At 42.6% G+C, this 21554-nt stretch overlaps 3 protein-coding genes and 1 long non-coding RNA gene across 5 annotated transcripts; 1 reads left to right on the top strand and 3 right to left on the bottom strand.

Annotated features, from left to right (window-relative positions):
* Positions 1-535: 535 nt before the first annotated feature.
* On the top strand, positions 536-11013 carry tecrb (trans-2,3-enoyl-CoA reductase b). Of its 2 annotated transcripts, XM_058084069.2 has the most exons (12): positions 536-634; positions 3678-3728; positions 7423-7474; positions 7550-7594; positions 7665-7768; positions 9094-9209; positions 9398-9503; positions 9609-9681; positions 9780-9823; positions 9901-9958; positions 10192-10280; positions 10391-11013. In XM_058084069.2, the coding sequence occupies exons 1-12, from the start codon at positions 620-622 to the stop codon at positions 10562-10564; spliced, it is 927 nt and encodes a 308-aa protein (XP_057940052.2). In that variant the 5' UTR covers positions 536-619; the 3' UTR covers positions 10565-11013. The 2 variants fall into 2 exon arrangements, with proteins under 2 accessions (XP_057940052.2, XP_057940044.2); XM_058084061.2 differs by lacking the exon at positions 536-634 and having other exon boundaries at positions 3399-3728.
* LOC131136947 (uncharacterized) lies at positions 1162-2065 on the bottom strand. Its single transcript, XR_013628090.1, has 2 exons — positions 1954-2065; positions 1162-1509 (listed from the first exon to the last, which is right to left on the bottom strand). It is a non-coding gene; the product is annotated as an uncharacterized LOC131136947 (long non-coding RNA).
* A 390-nt stretch (positions 11014-11403) lies between the features above and the next one.
* ndufb7 (NADH:ubiquinone oxidoreductase subunit B7) lies at positions 11404-12907 on the bottom strand. Its single transcript, XM_058084292.2, has 3 exons — positions 12629-12907; positions 12174-12342; positions 11404-11577 (listed from the first exon to the last, which is right to left on the bottom strand). Exons 1-3 carry the CDS (start codon positions 12738-12740, stop codon positions 11490-11492), a joined length of 369 nt encoding a protein of 122 aa, XP_057940275.2. The 5' UTR covers positions 12741-12907; the 3' UTR covers positions 11404-11489.
* Positions 12908-15737: 2830 nt separating this feature from the next.
* samd1b (sterile alpha motif domain containing 1b) lies at positions 15738-21534 on the bottom strand. Its single transcript, XM_058083924.2, has 7 exons — positions 20139-21534; positions 18506-18719; positions 18322-18419; positions 17532-17568; positions 17334-17451; positions 16238-16352; positions 15738-16148 (listed from the first exon to the last, which is right to left on the bottom strand). Exons 1-7 carry the CDS (start codon positions 21117-21119, stop codon positions 16002-16004), a joined length of 1710 nt encoding a protein of 569 aa, XP_057939907.2. The 5' UTR covers positions 21120-21534; the 3' UTR covers positions 15738-16001.
* Positions 21535-21554: the final 20 nt, after the last annotated feature.

Genomic DNA, 21554 nt, shown 5'->3' with positions numbered 1-21554 from the left:
AATAAAAAATCAGCATTTTTAGAACATTTTATGGGTGTGTCCATTATTGTAGTTTTAGTGTACCTCCCCAATTGCTCAACTCTCCTATCTTGTTTTCTCTATTTACTCTATGTCCCTCTAGTCTGCTTCCTGAGCTGAAGTCATGAGAGTTTTCCTTGCCTCTATTGTCAGGATCTTTCTCATAGAGAGATGGTTTTCTTTCATAGTTGTATCTTTTTAAATGAACGATTCTAGACCTGCTCATCCTAGTGCCTGAAAACAACTTCTTTTGTGACCTATATGTGCTGTGCACTAGTGAGTGCAAGACAGAATCCAGGTTAACTGAAAATGTTCACTTACCACATGCGTGATCAAAATGTATTTGTGAAATGCAACAGCGTTATCAGCGTACGCTGATTTACGACAGTTTTGTCTTTGTGCATAATAGACATGACCTCTCAATTTACTAAACTCCTATTGGTTCGGCAGCAGAAGCGGTGAGCGTCTTCTTCCGACTAACGTCTGATTGGCTAAAAGGCATTGCTGATACCCGCCCACTACTGTCAGCCTTTGGAAATCACTTCTCTGATTGGAGGTTGCAGTGTCACTCATTTGGGATATCACGGAAAGGGGTGACAAGATGAAGCACTACGAGGTAAGTACCGAACAACATGAAACCCTCAATGGAGCTAACATTGTAGCAGTTCAATTAGTCGGGAATGTTTTTGTGTGAATAGATCCCAACCAACACCCGTTAAGTTGTACATCGTAGATACAAACAGAGCTTGTACAGCACGAGGCAACGTAACTGCCCGCTTGCTGTGACCGGCAGGGCTTTGCGTCATGTAGTATGCGGACATTAGCATTTGTATTGGTTAATGTGCATGCAATACTCAATAACCACAGGTACATAGAAATTTGAGAACGTTATATGTTGCATTTTTTGATTCCGGGACGTATCCACATGTAAATGTAATGAAGGCATTGATTTACGGTTTGCACAATGCGCTGCATCACCGCCATCTCTGGCTTGAACTACTTATGGCGCTCGTTATCTTGTTATTACTCAACAATCCATCTGATAAGTCAGCCTTGTCTCTGTTGATCTTGGCTAAAAAAAGACACCCTTCTCCTATAGTTACAAAAAAAAAAACACACCACAAATATAAATGCGAGAATCAATGCAAATAAATGTTCCTTTTGAGTTTATTGAGCACCAAAAGCCATCAAACAGGCTTGAAGCAGCTTGACAGAAACCGACCCAACCAGTGGGACCATGAGCCACCTCACACAGGTGGATTTTGCAGTCTGAGGGGTGGGGGGTGGGGGTAAAAGAACAGCAAATGAATGGTAAAAGTCACAGCTACCACTGGCAGTATGTGTGATTATAAATCTTGCATGGAATGTAATCCAAAAAACACACTTTTTGGTCAATATTTTTTGTACTGTGTTCAAATGGCACAGGTCGGTATTTCTATTATTGTGGTGTTCTTCATTGGGCCCATTTCAGAATGCAGATGGCCGCATCAGCTAGTGGGGGGAAAAAGGGAATGCGTCATAATAAACAAAGGACAATTGAGCATTCAAACTTTTTGGAATGGAATTTGCTTGAGTAAAGGCACATTTTATGTAATTCCCATTCCACTCACTCCACAGTTCTCCACTGCAATGAAGGATATCTGCATATTTTGTAGACTACAACAGCCTTCACAGAAAATAGTATGATGCTATTAAATTTGTTACCCATTCCAACATTTGACAATGTAACTGCAAATTGTGCTCTGTCACGGCAACACAGTTTTTCCTTCTACGAATTCTTATTTTATGAAGTCTACATCAGACTGCACTAGAGAGCAGTATCATCTTTACGCCTCTCTTACATTATAACATCCGTCAAGTGTGTGAAGTGGTTGCCTAAATTCAATATCACTTCCTCAAATTGAAACACTGATGATTTAACAATTGGTATCTTACCTGACAACTTCCTAGGCAGAGGGTTTTTGGAAATTGAGCCTATCTGTAGTTGCGTTCACCGTACTGAGGGTCCTCCGTTGAAGTTAATTCTCCTTGCTTCACTTTCAGCCCATCGTGCGTTAGAGAGACAGACTGTTGCTAATCGCTAGAGCCTTTATATAGACTAGGATGAGACGGGGGTGGGCGGGAGGGTATACAGTGGCCATGGGTATGCCTTAGATGCTTGGCACGGGGAAGAGTCAGATGTGACCAGTTTGTCTTACACAGTAGTGTTACATGCTTATCTCCGATATAGGTCTTGTCCAATTAGTATGAGCTGTGGAAATAATTATAAGAGAGAAAAAAAAATCTGACAGAAATAGAAAAATTGTGCAAGTTTGATTCCATTTATTTCAATTAATTTTTGTCTTTTTGCTGAATGACGCTTTATGCAACTGTTCCCACCAACTAAGAATGCAAATGGTAAAGTCCCATTCATGTGTTCTCAACCACAAAGTGGCCTGCTCACTAATCAAGACCAAATAGTACTAATTTTCTTGCCTGCAAACTCACAAACGGACAAACAAACACAATACAGTGCACACATTTGTTCCTTTGGTTAGCAGTTCAACTGCTGTAAAACAATACTGGCTTGCTAGTTTTTCTTTACCAGCCTGTGATTGATAAAAGACAATAAGCTGTTAATTGACAATTCCATACTAAATGGTCAAAAATTAAATCGCCATATTTGCATTGTATGTATTTCATTGGCAAACGGCAACGTCTGGCCATTAGGGGGTGGAGAAGCTGCGGTGGCCTTCACCAAAGGGAATGCCCCAACTAAGCTAGGGGAATCTGGGGTATTATCACCCTTGGGTAGCAGGAAAGGGCAACTCCCTCCGTGTGTGTGTGACTGCAAGACGTGACACCCGACGTCCCAACTGAGCACATGGAAGAAGTCACTAAAGTGGATTTTAAAAACAAATAACTGCCAATCTAGTGACATCATCACCCTATACATACAGATGGAAGAGTTAGCTGCGAGAGGGTTGTGCAGAGTTAGCAGTGGATTTTATATTTAGCTGCAGGGAGAGGAAGAGATGGGGCCGTACGGTGTTGGTTGTCATAACACCTCACCCCCCTTTTGCCCACTTAGCTGCAGACTGAGAGGTGTCAGAGGTCAAAGCGTTTTATAAAAGGGTGGGGCAGGTGGCATTTCATAACCAATCGACCGCGTCTCCATTATTCTCCATAATGATGTGACGTCGAGAGAAGCTTGTTGCAGATGGCCTTTCCTGACGCTGCAATTGTGCAAGCACATGTGGCATATGTCCGCTCTCCAGAGATCGACTGGCAGTTAAAATAAGCAGTTGACCAGAAGTGAAGGAATGAGACACGGCCAGCCAGCGAGGAGGGGAGGGTTTTTTTTGGTGGGATGAAGTACCGAGGAGGACGAGGGAGGGGCTCCCAAAGCACCAAGCATGGGGGAGACAGATTTATTTCCACAGCTGAGTGCTTGCACCTCGGGCTTGGTGTGGTTCTGGGCTAGACTGTCGGGTGGTGGTGGAGACGGGAATAAACTAGAGTCCGGAGTGTGGACCGTTGACATGGATGCCCTCGCGCTTGAGGCCACCAGTGGTAAAAAGCCGGCCAACGGGGCGGCGGCAGCTGCACCTGTGCTGGCTCCAGCGCCCGTCAAACGCAAACCTGCTAAAAAGACTAAAAAGGCTGTTGTTTTCTTTGAGGTGGAGATACTTGATGCCAAGACCAAGGACAAGCTCTGCTTCCTGGACAAGGTAAGAACAACACATTTGAACTATTTTCACAAAATGTGATGAAATGACTTGGTGCATATTTAATTGTTTTAGTGCATGAATCCTTGCTATACACAATCGGTACAATCGGGGTGGTACTATCTAAAGTATAAATATCCCACTATGTGTCAGTGAGAGTCAGACCTTTCCTAGAACATAGTGAAGTTGCCTGAGTTGTCGTCAGAGGGTGCGCAACTGTAAACCCACACTTTCCCACGTGACACAACTCTGCCTGCTTGGAAGTCTGGCCACATGGTGATCATACCCACGATCTTGAGGAGTACACATTCAGCGTCCTTAATCTCTCCTATGTCAGCCTTCTGTCTGTGTAACGGTCAGGTGTCCCAAAACTTTTGTTCATATAGAGTTTATGTCAGGCGGTAATAAAAAAAAAAAAAACTACTTAACCCACGGTTGTTTACCAGCGTGCAATTGTCAGGCAATAATGGACACATAAAGACAGCAGCCCCTCAGCTTTGTAGGTGATCATGTACTAGATCTTCATCCCACAACATCTTTGATAATCCTGTCAAACAATGGAGGCCAACAACAGTAGCAGCTGCCACAGCCTCTTGTTGGGATTGACAAAAATAATTGTCATTTGAAATATGTTTAAATACAACAGAAGCTCCAATTTTTGTGGAGTGGTTACTATATAAAAGGTGTAGAAATGCAGGTGCTTAGTTCAGAGGTTCTAATCAGAAAATAGGAAATAACAAATACATTTGAATGTCCACAACTGTATACTGACTTGTACCAAAGTTCTTTTTACTGCACGTTAGCTACCGATCCATCAAATGTCATGGAAAGTTAATAACTCACCAGATGATAGGACAAAATAAAACAACTCACCTTTTGATGATGCATGACTTGGGAGTGAACATGGATGCTTCATGAATAGCACTTTTGAGCATTCCGATGTCTATCACTTGGTGATGCCATTACTGCGACTAACCGGGAGGTGATTCTCTTCACATTAACACGTCAGATTTTGTTATTTATTTTCACTTTAGCCTAACTGTATAGCACTGAGTGGCCAGGAAAAGAAGTTTAGCGTGATGCCATGCATGATGACAGCTCCATGTTTGTGACTTTTTAGACTTTTGGTTAAAGTCCCAATTGTATAACTTTTGAAAGTACAGTAAAGTCTCGTTATATCAATATCGGTTAAAACGAATTACTACTTATTACGATACTATTTTCATTTCCCGGCAAATTTCTAGTCTTTTATGATATAATTAGCTCCGTTAGTACGATACCCGGTTATTATGATAATCCGGTTACTACGATGCCCTTTTCATCTCCCGCCAGCCAATTTGGTCTGCTTATATCGATACAAAAGCAGCTTAAATCAATCTTTGCTTAAGGATTTCAATACCAAAAAAGAACAAGGCGAACGGCTGCTTCCAGTCAACTTTATTTTTCACACTTCCACCACCAGAGTGCAGCACACACAGCGGAAAACACCCGTCCCTCGCGCCTACCCCTCCGGGTGGCAACACCTTCCCTATCGATAGTTCCGGGGTGAATTATGTCCCGGTAACCGGTAATCACTACAGCGTAAGTTTATTTTTTTTATTTTTTATGCTAGATACGCAATCCATGAACTCAAGGAGAAAATTACATGCCATATCAAAGATCCGCCCACTTTTAATGCAGTTCAATGCGCAGGATCGGATATATGGATAGTCCGGTTATATCGGTATTTTTTCCAACTCCCGAGAATATCGATATAATGAGACTTTCCATTTTGGAAATTCCACTAAAATCAAAGTTGAGCTCAGCTGTGTTGTCATTCACGAATAGGTGCAGTGTTTCTCTGTTTATTGTGGCCGTTGAGTGAAAATGTGGCATCTTGGCAGCTAATTCCAACACCTTAGCAGGACTTAACCTCACTGCAACACTGTACGGTATCTGATACATGCAACAGAAAACAACAAGCCTCAGTCCTCCACATTAAGCCCTATAGAAAACTGTGGTTCATTGAATTGATAGCACTTCTGTAGATTCTTTTTTAGAATATATAAACATTTGATCATATATAATCAGTACTTGCACTTGTCTTATTTTAGCATTATATGCACGGCTCGGAAACAGTCATGTGGGTGTGCGGCCTTCTAAGTGTGTACAGTCGCATTTGCTATGTTTATGTTTAGGTCAGTGCAGGCTATATTGACATACAGTACTTCTTACCTTCTTACTCAACTGGTAACAGATAGAGCTGTAAAAGACATAGACTTTCTTTATTGTCATTGCACAATAATAAATAATAAATAATAAATAATAAATAATAAATAATAAATAATAAATAATAAATAATAAATAATAAATAATAAATAATAAATAATAAATAATAAATAATAAATAATAAATAATAAATAATAAATAATAAATAATAAATAATAAATAAATAGATGACATCAAATATGAACAATGTACAGCGTAAACAGTAATTTGTACAAATAATTTAAAATAAATAACAATAATTTAAAGTTTTGGTTGTGCGTGTGGGCAGGTAGAGGGCCTTATTTGTAAAAAAAAAAGGGTGTTTTGTAGAGTAATGGTGAGGTGTCCTTATACTTTAGCCTATAGGGTATATGCCTTCTTTAAATCTTTGATCCTGTCTAGTCAGGCTTTATAAGACTAAGTTGTGATCCGCGTACTAAATGAGGCGTGGCGTCGTTTACATATGATCCTTGAGCAGCACTTGATGACGTCATGCTGCCAAAAACGGTGTGAGGCCTTGAGAATGACGTGGACAGAAATGGCTCTCGTCGGTCCTCCAAAATTAAGATGGTGTTTGTTTATTACAAGAATAGTATTACTAGCCAGCCATGTTATGATCGTATAACTGCAAATGTACATATTTGGTAACTTTGAATTGTTACATTTGTCAGGTTCCATGCTGGAACAGACATCTATCGGAATAATTATTGGGATAAAATTTGTAAAATTTAATTTTTTCAAAGATAGGAGAAATTTTGCGGAAAGGATTGTTAAAGCGATGATGGAACTTTATAGAAGTCGTCAGGTACATCTGCAATAATTGTCACGGTGGATGGATGGTACTGTATTCAAAAAGTTCATTCATTTTCTACCGCTTATCCTCACAAGGGTCGCGGGGGTTGCTGGAGCCTATCCCAGCTGTCTTTGGGCGAGAGGTCGCCAGCCAATCACAGGGCACATATAGACAAACAACCATTCACACTCACATTCATACCTATGGAGTAGCCAATTAACCTTGCATGTTTTTGGAATGTGGGAGGAAACCGGAGTACCCGGAGAAAACCCACGCATGCACGGGGAGAACATGCAAATTCAAAAGGTCTTAAAGGAAAAGTAAAAGCTGTAATCAGTTAATTAGCTAATCCATCACTTTGGCTTAGATTGAGTTGACCTTGCCGCTGTTAGATTGCGGTCGGAATTGTTGTCGTTTTGGGTTTGTATGTTGTTGTGCAGGTCGCTGTCATCTTGGCACGATGCCGTGTGCTTTGGTGGTGGCCAGAGGATCTTTGAAACTTGAATACCAGCTGTTGGATAGCTCATATCCACGGGGTGTGTGGGAATAGCGAGAGCTAAATTTACCGCTAATCACTGTCATGAATGGAAAAACAGGATTGTTGTGTATACTTCTGTATATTTGCGTCAGCTTATTTGTCATGGTTGTTATTTGCAGGTGGAGCCCAATGCCACCATCGGGGAGATCAAGTCTATGTTCCACAAGAGCCGTGAGTGTTCTCGCTATGGCCTCGTTCATCCCAATTAAGAGCAAGCAAATGTTCACGCTGTCTTGTCTGTTTTAGATCCTCAGTGGTACCCGGCCAGACAGTCCATTAGACTGGATCCCAGTAAGTCCATCAAAGTTAATATTGTCTCTACAGTAGAGTGGACCTCTGCAAGTAACTGTAACTGTTTCAGAGGGGAAATCTCTGAAGGATGAGGATGTTTTGCAGCAGCTGCCTGTGGGAACCACAGCAACTTTCTACTTCCGAGACCTGGGGGCTCAGATCAGCTGGGTCACGGTAAGTACACATTCCAGAACAGACCTAACCAAGTCAAGTATACCTGACATAACATCAACCTAAGCAGAGCGAGAGCGTATTTTCTCAAAAAGTGGTCTCCACTCTAATTGACAGTTGATCTGTAACCATGTCAAATGATTAGTCCTACCCAAAAAGTATTTTGCATGTCCACTTGGTCCAAAGTGATCTTTTATTGGATTAGGAACCGGACACTCAGAGGGTTGTTACAAAAGGCAATCTAAAATTTAGCACTACTTTGGTTGCATTATGGGGCGGCACGGCTGTCTAGTGGTTAGCGTGCAGACCTCACAGCTAGGAGACCAGGGTTCAATTCCACCCTCGGCCATCTCTGTGTGGAGTTTGCATGTTTTCCCCGTGCATGCGTGGGTTTTTCTCCGGGTACTCCGGTTTCCTCCCACATTCCAAAAACATGCTAGGCTAATTGGCCACTCCAAATTGTCCATAGGTATGAATGTGAGTGTGAATGGTTGTTTGTCTATATGTAGACATAGACTTTCGTTATTGTTACTGCACAATAACACAGCAGAGAAATTGCCAATGAAATGTTGTTGCCTGGCTCCCGTGTAATAATAAATAATAAATAATAAATAATAAATAATAAATAATAAATAATAAATAATAAATAATAAATAATAAATAATAAATAATAAATAATAAATAATAAATAATAAATAATAAATAATGTGCCCTGTGATTGGCTGGCAACCAGTCCAAGATGTACCCCGCCTCTTGCCCAAAAACAGCTGGGATAGGCTCCAGCACCCCCGCGATCCTCGTGAGGAAAAAAAGCGCTAGAAAATGAATGAATGAATGACTGGTTGCATTATGTTTAATGCATAGAAGAGCTATTTTCATAAAGCATATTCAATTCCACAAATTAATGTTTGTAACAAACGCTTATTATTAAAAAAAAACGAAAAAAAGGGATCGGATCGGCAAGAAGATACTGGAGTACTGTACTGTACTCCCTACTGGGAGTAGAAGAGTCTTACCTGTTCATCACGGAGTGTGAAGGCCGACAGAACGGACAAAGAGAGTGTTGCGTAATCTATGTACATACAGCACATGGTCAATAAATCAATAATATAGCATGGCAGCTACAGCAGCTGAAATAAACGCAGCCAACACTTTTAGGTACACTTGCATAGTCAGCTGTATTGAGTAGCTAAATATGTTATGTTCTACACCCCTGATAAACAACAATAAGCAATATAATAATACACATATTGTTAAATAAATAACATTATTTTCTTATATTGGCTATCTTGAGTATATGTGTTCAGTACTTATCTTGTGACTTTCAGGTCTTCCTGACAGAGTACACCGGTCCTCTTGTCATCTACCTGATGTTCTACTTCAGGGTTCCCTTCATCTATGCATCCAAATATGATTTTACCACCAGTAAACACTGGGTCGTACAGTGAGTGCCTCTAAAAAAAATGTCACAAAATACACACTAAATGGCACCGACACCAAACATTGTTATAAATGCCAAATTTCTGTTTTAGCACTGTGATATGACATAGTAAATTACACACTTTGTATGCTTTGTTGTCGTGGCAATTTTGACCAAGCAGCTAAAAAAAAAAAATCTTCTGCTTTTCCCAGTCTGGCCTGCATGTGTCACTCTTTCCACTTTGTCAAGAGGCTCTTGGAGACGCTGTTTGTCCATCGCTTCTCTCATGGAACCATGCCTCTACGTAACATCTTCAAGGTGACACTAATGCCACCATTCCAAAGCAGTCATCTTACGATGTGATGCATTCTAATCTCTGGCTGAAAATGTACGTAGCTGTTTTTAACGTATGTTTCTTTTCAGAATTGTACATACTACTGGGGCTTTGCAGCATGGATGGCTTATTACATCAATCACCCGCTTTATACACCACCCGGTGAGTGCACTACCTACTCTACATATCTACATATACACGTATACTGTACATACTCTCTCAACATAACATGCTTCATGTGCGATGATGTATTGTTACAGTTTACGGAGAGCAACAGATCAGACTGGGTCTCATTTTATTCCTGGTAAGAATCCTTCCGGCACGTGACCTCTTTAGGAATTTGCATGTGTCTGATCAGTGATGTTACCTTTTCTTCCTCAGTTCTGTCAGATTGGTAACTTTTCCATCCACATTGCCCTCCGTAACCTCCGTCCGCCAGGTAGGTATACACACTAGATACTGCAAATCTAATCATTGACAGCATAAAAATTTGTACAATTTCATTAAATCTGTATAACTTATGCAAACTTGAAAAATAATGAGCAATTTAAAGCTCAAGTTTTATACAGACTGCACAAATTAGCAGTTATCTAAATTTTAAATAATGTCACCTCCTTGGCAGCTATCGTAGTCTTAATGTTTTTTTTTTTTCCTCACTATCATTTTCTACAGGATCCAAAACCAGAAAGATTCCCTACCCGACAAAGAACCCGTTCACTTGGATCTTCCTGCTGGTCTCTTGCCCCAACTACACTTACGAGGTTGTGTGTTTCATTCTAAACTTTGGCTGCTTGAAAAGAACAGTGATGTACTTTTAACTGTAAAGTAGCCCTTTTTAGGAAGTGATTCCACGGTCTTCCTTCTGTTACAGTTGGGGTCTTGGCTCGGCTTCACTCTGATGACTCAGTGTCTGCCTGTGGCCTTCTTCACCTTGGTGGGTTTCATCCAAATGACCGTGTGGGCCAAGGGAAAGCATCGCAGCTACCTGAAGGAGTTCCGTGACTACCCTCCCCTACGATCACCCATCCTGCCCTTCTTGCTGTAGGGGATGACTTTCACGGTCCCCTCCCTCACCCGATCAGCTCCATTGATCTTAGCAGCCTTAGAATAGCATCCTATCCTAAATCTAGGCTGGATCTTAAACTGACTGAACAAATCTCTGCCGGCTTCCCTCCGATTCCAGTTTTTGCTCTTTACCTTTTTTGACTGTTGTTGAAATGCTGAGAGTAACGTTTAACACCACAATGGCTTAATTTCTTTTCGCACACATAAAACAAATCCATCTTCACAGATTATTTGAATTATTTTGTAGCTCTCTTGGAAATGTTCTGACCTTCAATCCAACCTGTGTGCACTGAAAGAGAACTCGTAGTGATCTGGTCTATTTTGATGTTCAGAAATTGTTGTTCAAATCCATTCATCTACATTTGAAACCGTATGTATGTCTGGATAAAAGTAATTTATTAATAAAAAGGAACCAAAGTTTGTTTCCAATTTTTGTCTGGAATATTTGAAAAAAATAGCTTTGCTCATAATTCAGTGTCGAAATTGATGATTTGTGTGCGGTGCTAGAGCCATGTGAAAGAATTTTACAACTTTAAAGTGGACCACTTTTCTGAATGTTTATGAATGTAGTTAGAATGTTGTATTCTTGTGTTAAAAGATGCCAAAGTTTCAGATAATGAGGTTTGCGCATTTCCCCCCCTCAAACTCACCACGGCAGGACCCAAAATGCCCATTTTAATACGGCTTTTAAAAATGTATTTTCAACACATATGTTGGCATTGTAGTATTGCTAAATGACCACACGGGGGCACGCTCAATATAAATGGGCATTTCAACAATAGAGAGCTCAGCAGAGAACACCAAAAACTGAGCAAACTCTTGTCATTTACATCTTACTATGCAGCACTGTTTAATGTGAACAGCATTAGTTATATACAGAGAGGATGTTGACAAGATAAGCTTCATTATGCAGCTTCAGCCTGGGCCTCAATTCTCTTCTTCCTCAGCTGGAGTCTCCTCTCCCTCTCATACTCCTTCATCCGCATCATATAGCTGAAAACCCCCCCAAAAAAATTGAAACGTGGTGAGTGTGCCATTAAAACAAAAGTCCTATTTTAGGAAAGTTAGCTGTGGCAAACATCATACTGACCTGAATATATAATAATAAATACAATATGGTACATAAACTGGTCAGTGTGTCTTGTACTGTATCAATAATCAAATTCCCAAACAAAGCACCGTACAAGCTATTTGATAACCCACCATGGGGCCAATCAAAGTTGGGTGTCCCAGCAATTTGATCAAGAAAGCTGAGAAACATTATTGTAGTTATTCAGTTCATTCAGTCTTCAACGGCCCCCAGAATTAATGAATAATGAAAACTGAACTGTATTATAATAATAATAATAATATATTTTTTCAACAGTTGTTTTAAAACTGCTTCAAAAATCACCGTTATTCTCTCAAGTGCATCTCTGCATCAAAACTGTATCTTCAAGTCACCGGTGGGTGTGAGTGATAGGAAGAAAAGCTCTGATTTGCTTTGGAGGAAATACTCTTATATCCAGGTCAATACGGTAACGGACTAATTTTATATTACATACAAATCTATCTCTAAAAAGTAATTTTTTTGTTGTTTTAACACTTACTCCTGGTGTTCACAGTAGTCCCAGTCGTGCTTCTCATGTTTACAGGCTAGGAAGTTGGGCCAGTTGTCCCTCTTGCACTTCATGAACTTGAGGAGGTGATGAGCACAATAGTCCCTCTGCTCCAAAGGCAGCTGGGCCAAGTTCATCTGCTCCTGAGTGGCGACCATTTCTGCATAAGGGATGAACACACACATTAGTAATGTCAAATACAAACATGACTATAAAGCTGGTCAATACATCACAGCGTCATCATATCATATATCAATCTATGTGAGCGGGATTCTGTGGAATGCTATGATATCAGTTATGTCCTTATTGAACTGTTCTTTCCCGCACGAGAGCAAAGGTTCGTGAGTTATCGCGTTGTTACACGAGAAGCTAGCTACGTTCGCTTGAAGGACTAGACTACTACAGAACATTAAAACGCTGCATTCAGTCGACATATTGTTACAAACCTCGCTCTTTCCTTTCAGGGAATCCAAACTGGGGGTCGAATTCGAATTTCTTCGCTGGGTCAGGTTCGGTGTCCGTCTCGGTGACATACCGTCTCACCAGGTGAGCTCCCATGTTTCCGACGCTTTTTTATACAGTAGACACTGAAATAATTTAAACAGATTGTCTTTCCTCCGTGGTGAGCTAATATTTTCAAAATGCTTTAGCAATCTCCCATTCGGTCACCTACACAAGCCCCTTGTATCTACTTCCGCCCCAACCGGAAATAAACACATCGTGTACTTCAGAAATGTCTTCCCCAGGAAACAGACAACAAACGTTCCACTACTACTTCGTTGAACTTGATTAAAAAAGTAGCATTTGATAAAATTGAAGATATATATATATATATATATATATATATACTTCATCTATATCAATGGAATATACATTTTAAAGGGGACCTTTTATGCTGATTTTTCAGCCCTTTGTATTGCGTTGTAGCTACACACAACCCGCACAGAAAGCTAAATCTAAATCTTGGGCTTACATACACAAAATGATCACATATAGGACACTGATTAATTACTACTTACAGCTTGACTACAAATAACGTTGCAAAGGCATCGGACTTCAGCAACAGTTTAGCGGATAGTCCAGCTTCGCCAAAACGGTCCCATATTTTTCTCTTCACCTGGAATCTGTAACTTTAACCACTTCTGGTCTTTAGGTAAGTTATCTGTCCTTCAAACCTGAACAAATATTTCCTGGAAGCCATTAGCACTAGCTCCATGCTAACATGGTGAAACCAGGGCTGGAGGAGGGCAAGGTTCCAGCTAGTATCCGGGAACGCCCATATAAGGAAGTTTGTTTGACTGTGATGTCACAGGGAGCTAGTGTTACAAAAAAACTCTGAAACCCAGCGTTCAGAGCCATCCCAAATTTCTTTAATTCTAACAATATTTATACAGTAAGTCAGAAAGATGGAAAAACATAACAAGTCCCCTTTAATTATTTGAGTCATCTTTACTCATAATATCGCCATTACTAATTTGATGTTGGGAGCCTGCAACTTAGTAACAGTAGTACAGTACTATAATGAGGGTTGGTAAACTTCCTGGTTAAAGCTTTGGTCATGGTTCAATTTATTTTGAACATTCAAATTACATTGGAATCAATCACATAGTACAATTCTTCTTGTTAAGAAGAAGAAAGCCATCCCAAACTTATTATTTTCATATCTTATTTTAATCCCCCCCCAAAATGAATATGCTAGTTTTACCAGAACATAACAAAATGTTGGTATCCACAACTCAGGTTGTATTTCAGAATGCATTCCTTTTTCTGCAAAAAAAAAAAGCAGGCTTCCGGGGACCTAGCATCAATTTGTGGCACAGTAAACATTTAAAAATACCATTCTTATTCACTGATATCCACCCAATGAGTTATTCTAATTCACTGACATACACACTCAAATTCAGCAGAGACAGATCATCTTCATTTATTTATGTTTTATTACTAAATGTTAGCAAGAGGTCAAAGTGTGACTGTACAGCCCTAACTTGAGACTCAAACAGAGACGGATGCAAAGATTGCATTATGAAAATGTGCACTTGGACGTTGTATAGAGAACAGTGAGATGAAAGAAAAGAGGTAGTGATGCTGGGAGAACACACTGGAAAAATTCACAAAATGGAACCCAAAAATCACAGCTATAAACGACACCATTTGAGTAAAACTGTACAACTTGGGACTGTTTACTGCTGGGAGAAGAAGGAATGACACATGTGGCAGTTGTGCTGCTTGGATGACTGCGGTGGAACGACTTGAAATTAATTTACATCATTCTTTGTCAATTGTCGTGGACAAAAGAATGGATATATTTACATATTTACTCCGGCAAATCCACTTAACACTCGCTTGGTCTTCCATCTTCAGTTGTATGTCTGTTTACATTGTGATTATGTTTGAGATTTAATTGACGCAAGGGGAAAAAATGACCTTAAAATGACCTTATGGGATGCATCGCATCTTTTTCTCAGTATGTTGAGAATCATACTTCCGTTAAACATAAAATTTGAGAAACTTGAATAATCTTAATGGATCATGTATCTTTACAAAGACAACAATGCTGAGTTTTGGTTGACACGGTTACGGACTATTTATAAAAAATGGTTACACTGCACTGATAGTTTACCTATCTCCATCCATCCATCTTCCATACTGCTTATTTATTCTGTTCAGGGTTGCGGAGCGCTACATAGTGGACTGGCCAGTTTATCATCGGACACATTTTGCCACTAAATAATGTCACAAAAAGACGATAAACATAGGTGACAAGTGACCTTAACACCTACTGCACCAAAACCCAGCATATTTAACACAGTATTGACTACAGTACAGGTATGTACTGACATATTTGAGACATAGTGGACATATAATTTGGGTACAACCGCTCACCTGACTAATTTATGGTGGCAGTTAACCTTAACCTTGAGGAGCATCTACAAAGGTCAATGCACACCACCAAATAAACGCCATCATAAAGCCCTTGATCATGTTTATGTCCACAAGACATTACATATAATATCATCATGTACACATCAAATATCAAATTGCAAGTGACAATGAGGGGCAGGGTACTACCTTTCAGTACAGTGCAGTTCTACACCATGGCAAACCACAACAATACACTCTCTTTGTAAATGCAGACCTTCTGATAACGTTCTTTGAATACGGCTGGTGGAGAAATCCTGGTGTCATTGTGAAAAGAAAATATTGTGGAACCTCGGTCTACCCTGGTTAGCACGTTTTTCGATTAACGTCCAAAATGTATACCACAACATTGCATGCATTCTCCAGTTAGTGTACAATATGGCGCTCGTCTTGTTGTTAACACACTGCATGATCTGCACATCTGCGTTCTTCATGTATTTTGATCACAAAACGACCATCCGTGTTAGCAGGCTATTAGCTAGCTAAACCAAAACGGCAACACAAAACACGTTTATATCGTTTTACAATTGTAGTTTCACATGCAAAGACTCGATGTGGAAGCGAGATCAAGCACCACCACCACCACCTTCCTGTTCCCGGTCTCACCAAGAATCACATCTTCAGTGAAGGTTTCAAATTGTAAAACAACCAACCAAAAAAAAAACCAAACCCCAATAAAAACCTGTTTTTAATTTGGTTAACGTCAGATGCTAACCAAGGTTCCACTGTACTTCTCAATCATCTGTGTTCAAATTGGCAGAAAATCTATTTTTTGTGTGCTGTCACTCATTCCAGGAGGAAGCTTGTGTTTAAGTGTGAGGTTGAGTGCCGTGTTGCAATTAAATGTCAATGTTTCGTACATATCGTTGGAAATAGTCGACCGACACATAACATGTCTATTCATGTACAGTCGTCATCCTCAAAGTGTGTTTTCTGCAAAACCTTTACATGGCGCTCGTAGATCTTGAGGGCGGGGCCAAGTCGGATTGACAGGCCAGTCAAAACGTCATTACGCTGCATGAGGAGAAGAGACTTCCCATCGATTTCCTAACAAAGAGAGCAAATCCATGGTGGTATGCATTGAAATATATCAATGTGACGCTCTCTGCTGGTGAGGAAAAGAGATACAAACTCACCTGTGTCTTAAAGGCGGCGGCCTGCTCAGGAAAACCAGCAGTAGTAAAATAAGTAACCACATCAGACACGGTCCAGTCCACAGGACTCCCACTGGCCCCTTGCAGCTTAATAAAGCTAGAAATATCAGCAAATATCAGGCTGAATACAATAACATATAATAACATACAGGACAGTACGGTAGCACAGATTGTTCTGTCATGCAAGCCATTAAGATTAACAAAAAATTGAAGAAAAAATGGTAGTGTAATAATTGTTTTCCACGACTGTATATGGTGTTGTCATTGCACTGCTGTTATGTGTTTAAGTCAGAATAACATTATAAAGTGTGGATTGTTAATTATGCTACACATTTTTAACATCAGGGCGGCACGGCGGTCGAGTGGTTAGCGCGCAGACCTCACAGCTAGGAGACCAGGGTTCAATTCCACCCTCGGCCAACTCTGTGTGGAGTTTGCATGTTCTCCCTGTGCATGCGTGGGTTTTCTCCGGTTTCCTCCCACATTCCAAAAACATGCTAGGTTAATTGGCGACTCCAAATTGTCCATAGGTATGAATGTGAGTGTGAATGGTTGTTTGTCTATATGTGCCCTGTGATTGGCTGGCCACCAGTCCAGGGTGTACCCCGCCTCTCGCCTAAAGACAGCTGGGATACGCTCCAGCACCCCCGCGACCCTTGTGAGGAAAAGCGGTAGAAAATGAATTTTTAACATTACTGAAATGATTGCTGTTGATGCCTTATTTTTGACACCCATTTTTAAAAACATAAATATGGTGTGAGGTTGGTCATATCACCTTGTACTTCGGTATGAGGTGCATTATTAAAAAACAAAAACAAAAAAAAAACCTTAAACTGTATTATGGAAAGCAGGAAGTGAACAAATGTAACAGTTACTGATTGTAAAAGTACCAGATGGAGGGGTAGGATTTAATAAGCTTTGCTTCTTCCTACTCCTTTTGGACATGTGGAACTGTGAACTGATTATGTGATGCATTCAATTGTAATCTGATGCATGTTCAAATGAAATAAAACCATTACCATTACCATTACCATTTCCAAATATAAGTCACGTGACATAAGAAACGACGGGCACTCACTCTCCGTTGGTAACTCCGCCGTTCATCCCTTGCTCTTCAGACAAGCCGCTGTCTCTCGGGGAGGCGGTGGGTGTGAGGAGGCAGGATGACACGCCCACTTCGGTCTCACACTCAACACCTACCCGTGAAGGAAAGACTCGTTATATCTCATCAACGGACGCATGTACAGTACATTGTGAGCTGGAGATAGGAACTCACCATTAAAGCCCGAGTGGGTGTTCTTGATCTGACCAATCTGCATGCAAAAAAAAAAGAGTTTTTAAAAACTGAGCAATTTTAAATTTGCCTTGCAATTTCCTTCCTTTTGACAAACGATAAACAACGTCATATACAAATAAAGTCAAACTGCATTGTACATTGCTGTATATCATTCATTCATTTTCTACCGCTTTTCCTCACGAGGGTCACGGGGGGTGCTGGAGCCTATCCCAGCTGTCTTCAGGCGAGAGGCGGGGTACACCCTGGACTGGTGGCCAGCCAATCACAGGGCACATATAGACAAACAACTATGGACAATTTGGAGTCGCTAATTAACCTAGCATGTTTTTGGAATGTGGGAGGAAACCGGAGTACCCGGAGAAAACCCACGCATGCACGGGGAGAACATGCAAACTCCGCACAGAGACGGCCGAGGGTGGAATCGAACCCTGGTTTCCTAGCTGTGAGGTCTGCGCGCTAACCACACAACCGCCGTGCCGCCACACTAACTTATATTAGTATTATATTAACTTATATTAGCACGGCGACCTAGTGGTTAGCCCGCAGGCCTCACAGCGAGGAGACCCGAGTTTAATTCCACCCTCGGCCATCTCTGTGTGGAGTTTGCATGTTCTCCCCGTGCATGCGTGGGTTTTCTCCGGGTACTCCGGTTTCCTCCCACATTCCAAAAACATGCTGAATGAATGATTGATATATTTTTTCTATTTCTCAGTTTTTTTGGTTCTTATAATTGTATTTAAAAATTGTTTACTCGTGTGTCCAAAGGTACCTGATCAGGTGTGGCAGGTGTCTGTTCCACATGTGCAGCGTTGCATCGGGTTGGAGGCGAACCAGTCATAGCGAGGGGGTCCGTAAGTGACGGGCCGTCTGCACACGTCAACAAGGATCAATTTTGTAGTGTATAGCATCACGTGACACTTTTCCTACATACTTCCTGTGCTCTACAATCACACCTTTGTCACTCCGTTCATGCTGATGGGATATCTTCTCCTCGGATGCTCCATGGCTCTTGCCATCTTCCGTGGCTTCCTGCTTGGAACCTGTCATGGCTATCGTGGATGGTCTTCCCTCCTCATTAGAACTCCTGGGATCCTCCTCTTCGTCGTTGTCCTCCTGCACACCCTTTTCATCGACTACATCCATAAGTTCGCTCTCCTGAAGAGGAACCTGGAATGATATGTAAAAGTTGTCCGCCATTACTAAATTTTAAGGAATTTGTTATAATTAATATATACACATTTATTTCCCACTCCCCGATGTCGCACAAAGTCGTGGTCTCGTTTGGGGGGGCGGAACTTGGTTGCAATTTGATACCACCTATAGTTCTTGAGATATTTGTTTTTTTCTAAAGCTGCATTCTGATTGGACAAGACATTTCAGGTACGGTAGGTCCTATTAACTTGGAACCAATTTCTTTCTTTCCAACGAAATTGTGACTCTCTACGACTTCCACTTCTTGAGCTATACACCATTTTTCCGAGTTTCTCCCACTTCCTGGTGTTGAAGAAAGTCGTGGGTGGCATCCTTGGAACGTTCCACCTCACCTTTCACCTCAAGCTGCAGTGAAATGTGTCCGAGCGGAAACAACAGTTAGGCTGAACTAATGTTCCGCACCACAGAACCGCCCGCGTTTGTCAAAATTGTCCCCCAGCTGTGGGGGCGAGCCACTGCCCCCCCCCCCCCCCCCCCGGCCACCCTGTAGCTACGCCACTGCGCTTGTTTTTGACCCCATGACAACAAGTGGATGTGATGTCAGGTGCTGTGATTGATTGACAGGTGACCAGTTCAGGGTGTCTATCCCACCTCTCACATGAAGTCCCAAAGAAGGAAGGATGTTTGGGTGGTCTAGTGGTTAGCGCGCAGACCTCACAGCTAGGAAACCAGGGTTCAATTCCACCCTCTGCCATCTCTGTGTGGAGTTTGCATGTTCTCCCCGTGCATGCGTGGGTTTTCTCCGGGTACTCTCCGAATGGGTTTTCTCCGAATGTTCCTCCCACATTCCAAAAACATGCTGGGCTCTAAATTGTCCATAGAATTTGAGTGTGAATGGTTGTTTGTCTATATGTGCCCTGTGATTGGCTGGCGACCAGTCCAGGGTGTACCAGCACCCCCCGCGACCCTTGTGAGGAAAAAGCGGTAGAAAATGAATGAATGAATGAATGAAGAACCGAATGATGATGAGGGGAACTTGAAAAAATGCTGTGATGGTAATGAGGGGAAAACAAGCAAAAGTCAGCATGTGATTATGCAAATTAGGATGTATACAGTACGTGGGTTTGGGCACCAGCTGGACCCACGTTGGGCCCAACCATACGTCACGGATCCACGGATCCACCAGAATCCTCTCGTGCACGCGTCACGCAGAAACGCTCTCAAGCGATAAATAACGTAAATATAAGTATGTATAATGATGATGAAGATACATTAAATACATGTTTTTTATGTGCACAATAAACAGCACACGAAGTGGAGCGCAGCGTATGCGCGCGGTCTCGAACAGTGGTCATTAATAAAGCAGGACAGCAGCTCTTCACCGACCGCACGACCCCCGGACGTGTTGCAAATATTAAGTTTCGTGTCGCCCACCTTTTTCTCGTGTTGCTTGTCCTTCGCAAGTCTCCCCCCAGCGGGCGCCTCCGTCGTCATCGCTCCCCTCAGAGGAAGAGTGATGTTCCCGCAGCGGGTCCTGCGCAGCCTGCCGCCGGCCACCTCTCTCTCCATGACCACTTTGACTTTGCCCCTGGTCAGCTTCTCCTCGGAGAGACGCTCCTGGCTACTGAGGTAGCCCAGAATCTCTTTGAGACCAAGCGGTTTCACGGGGCCTCTTTTGGCGGTGGTGGTGGTGGTGGTGGTGGTGGTGGTGTCAGGGCCCCCTCGAAGGCTCCTCTCGGGCAGGCTCTGGACCGAAGCCACCAGCCGATCGTGTATGTCCAAGTTGGAACCGGTGCCCACGCTCCCGGCTGGAGGTTTGGGACACAGGGGCATGTCGCGTTCGAGTCTGCCGGCTCCTCCTGTGCAACTTTGCTCGGCGGCGTCAGCTCCGGACGGACCCGGCTGCTGTTCATCATGCGCGCTTATTCTGTGGCCGGGACGGGCTTCTTCATCTTCTTCACAGCCGCTCCCAACCGGGTGGCCCGCCTCCGTCACACCGCTGTCTGCGAGGCTCCCATTTCCGCTACTCGGGCTCGGGGGAGACTTGTGCTTCTTCTTGACGGGCGGCTGGTGAGCCGCGCCGGGCTCCGAGTCGTCCTCCTGGTCGGTGAGGCTGAGCGCGCTGTCGCCGTTGTTGTTGTTCAGAAGGTCCGCCGCCGCCTCTTCACTCTTCTTTCTGCTCTTCCTCTGCACCTTGGCCGCGTTCCGGTACGAGATGGAGCCCTTGTAGCTAACTTTAAGCACAGCCTGCTCCTGGATCAGTTTTTCCAGTTCTTCCCTGGTTCGGTCCGGGTCTGACCCGTGTCGTCTGCGGACCATTCGACAAATCCTCTCCAGATCCGGACGCGCTTTCCTGGAGCGGAGAGAGTCGATTGTTTCCAGGATCCACTCTCGGTACTTGTTGGGTCCGGACATGTTCTCCCGTAAATGCGGATGGGGTTCGGCTGTTGTTCCTCAAGTGGCGCTGCTGTCTCAGCGCTGGGAGGCAGAGTGCGACTCCCCGGCTGGAGAACGGCTACGGAAGCCCGTTTGGACTTTGGCGTTCGTGGCCACAACGAGCACTTAAGGTGGACGGAAGATGGCGCCCGTGTCTCCGGTATGGGACGCTACGTCTTTTTAAGGTGGAGTTGTCTCGCTTTTGGTGCATGAAAGCTGCGTTCTTTGTTCACTGTGCCATTGTGTCCGGTCCACGGTGCAAACATAAAGACTGACGCGCGGTACGTGCATATTAGTGCGTGTGGGCCGCGTGGGGAAGGCAACGAGACGGCAAAGAGATGGGCGGAGGGTGGCTCGTTTGAAGATGATGATGACGACGACGACGATGATGATGATGATGATGGACACTTCAGA

The sequence above is a fragment of the Doryrhamphus excisus genome, linkage group LG9, assembly GCF_037039965.1.
Source record: "Doryrhamphus excisus strain RoL-2023G ecotype Guam linkage group LG9, RoL_Dexc_Guam_v1.1, whole genome shotgun sequence".
Lineage (NCBI taxonomy): Eukaryota > Metazoa > Chordata > Actinopteri > Syngnathiformes > Syngnathidae > Doryrhamphus > Doryrhamphus excisus.
Note: the sequence above shows the minus strand (reverse complement) of the source record. Positions and strands in the feature narration are given on the sequence as shown.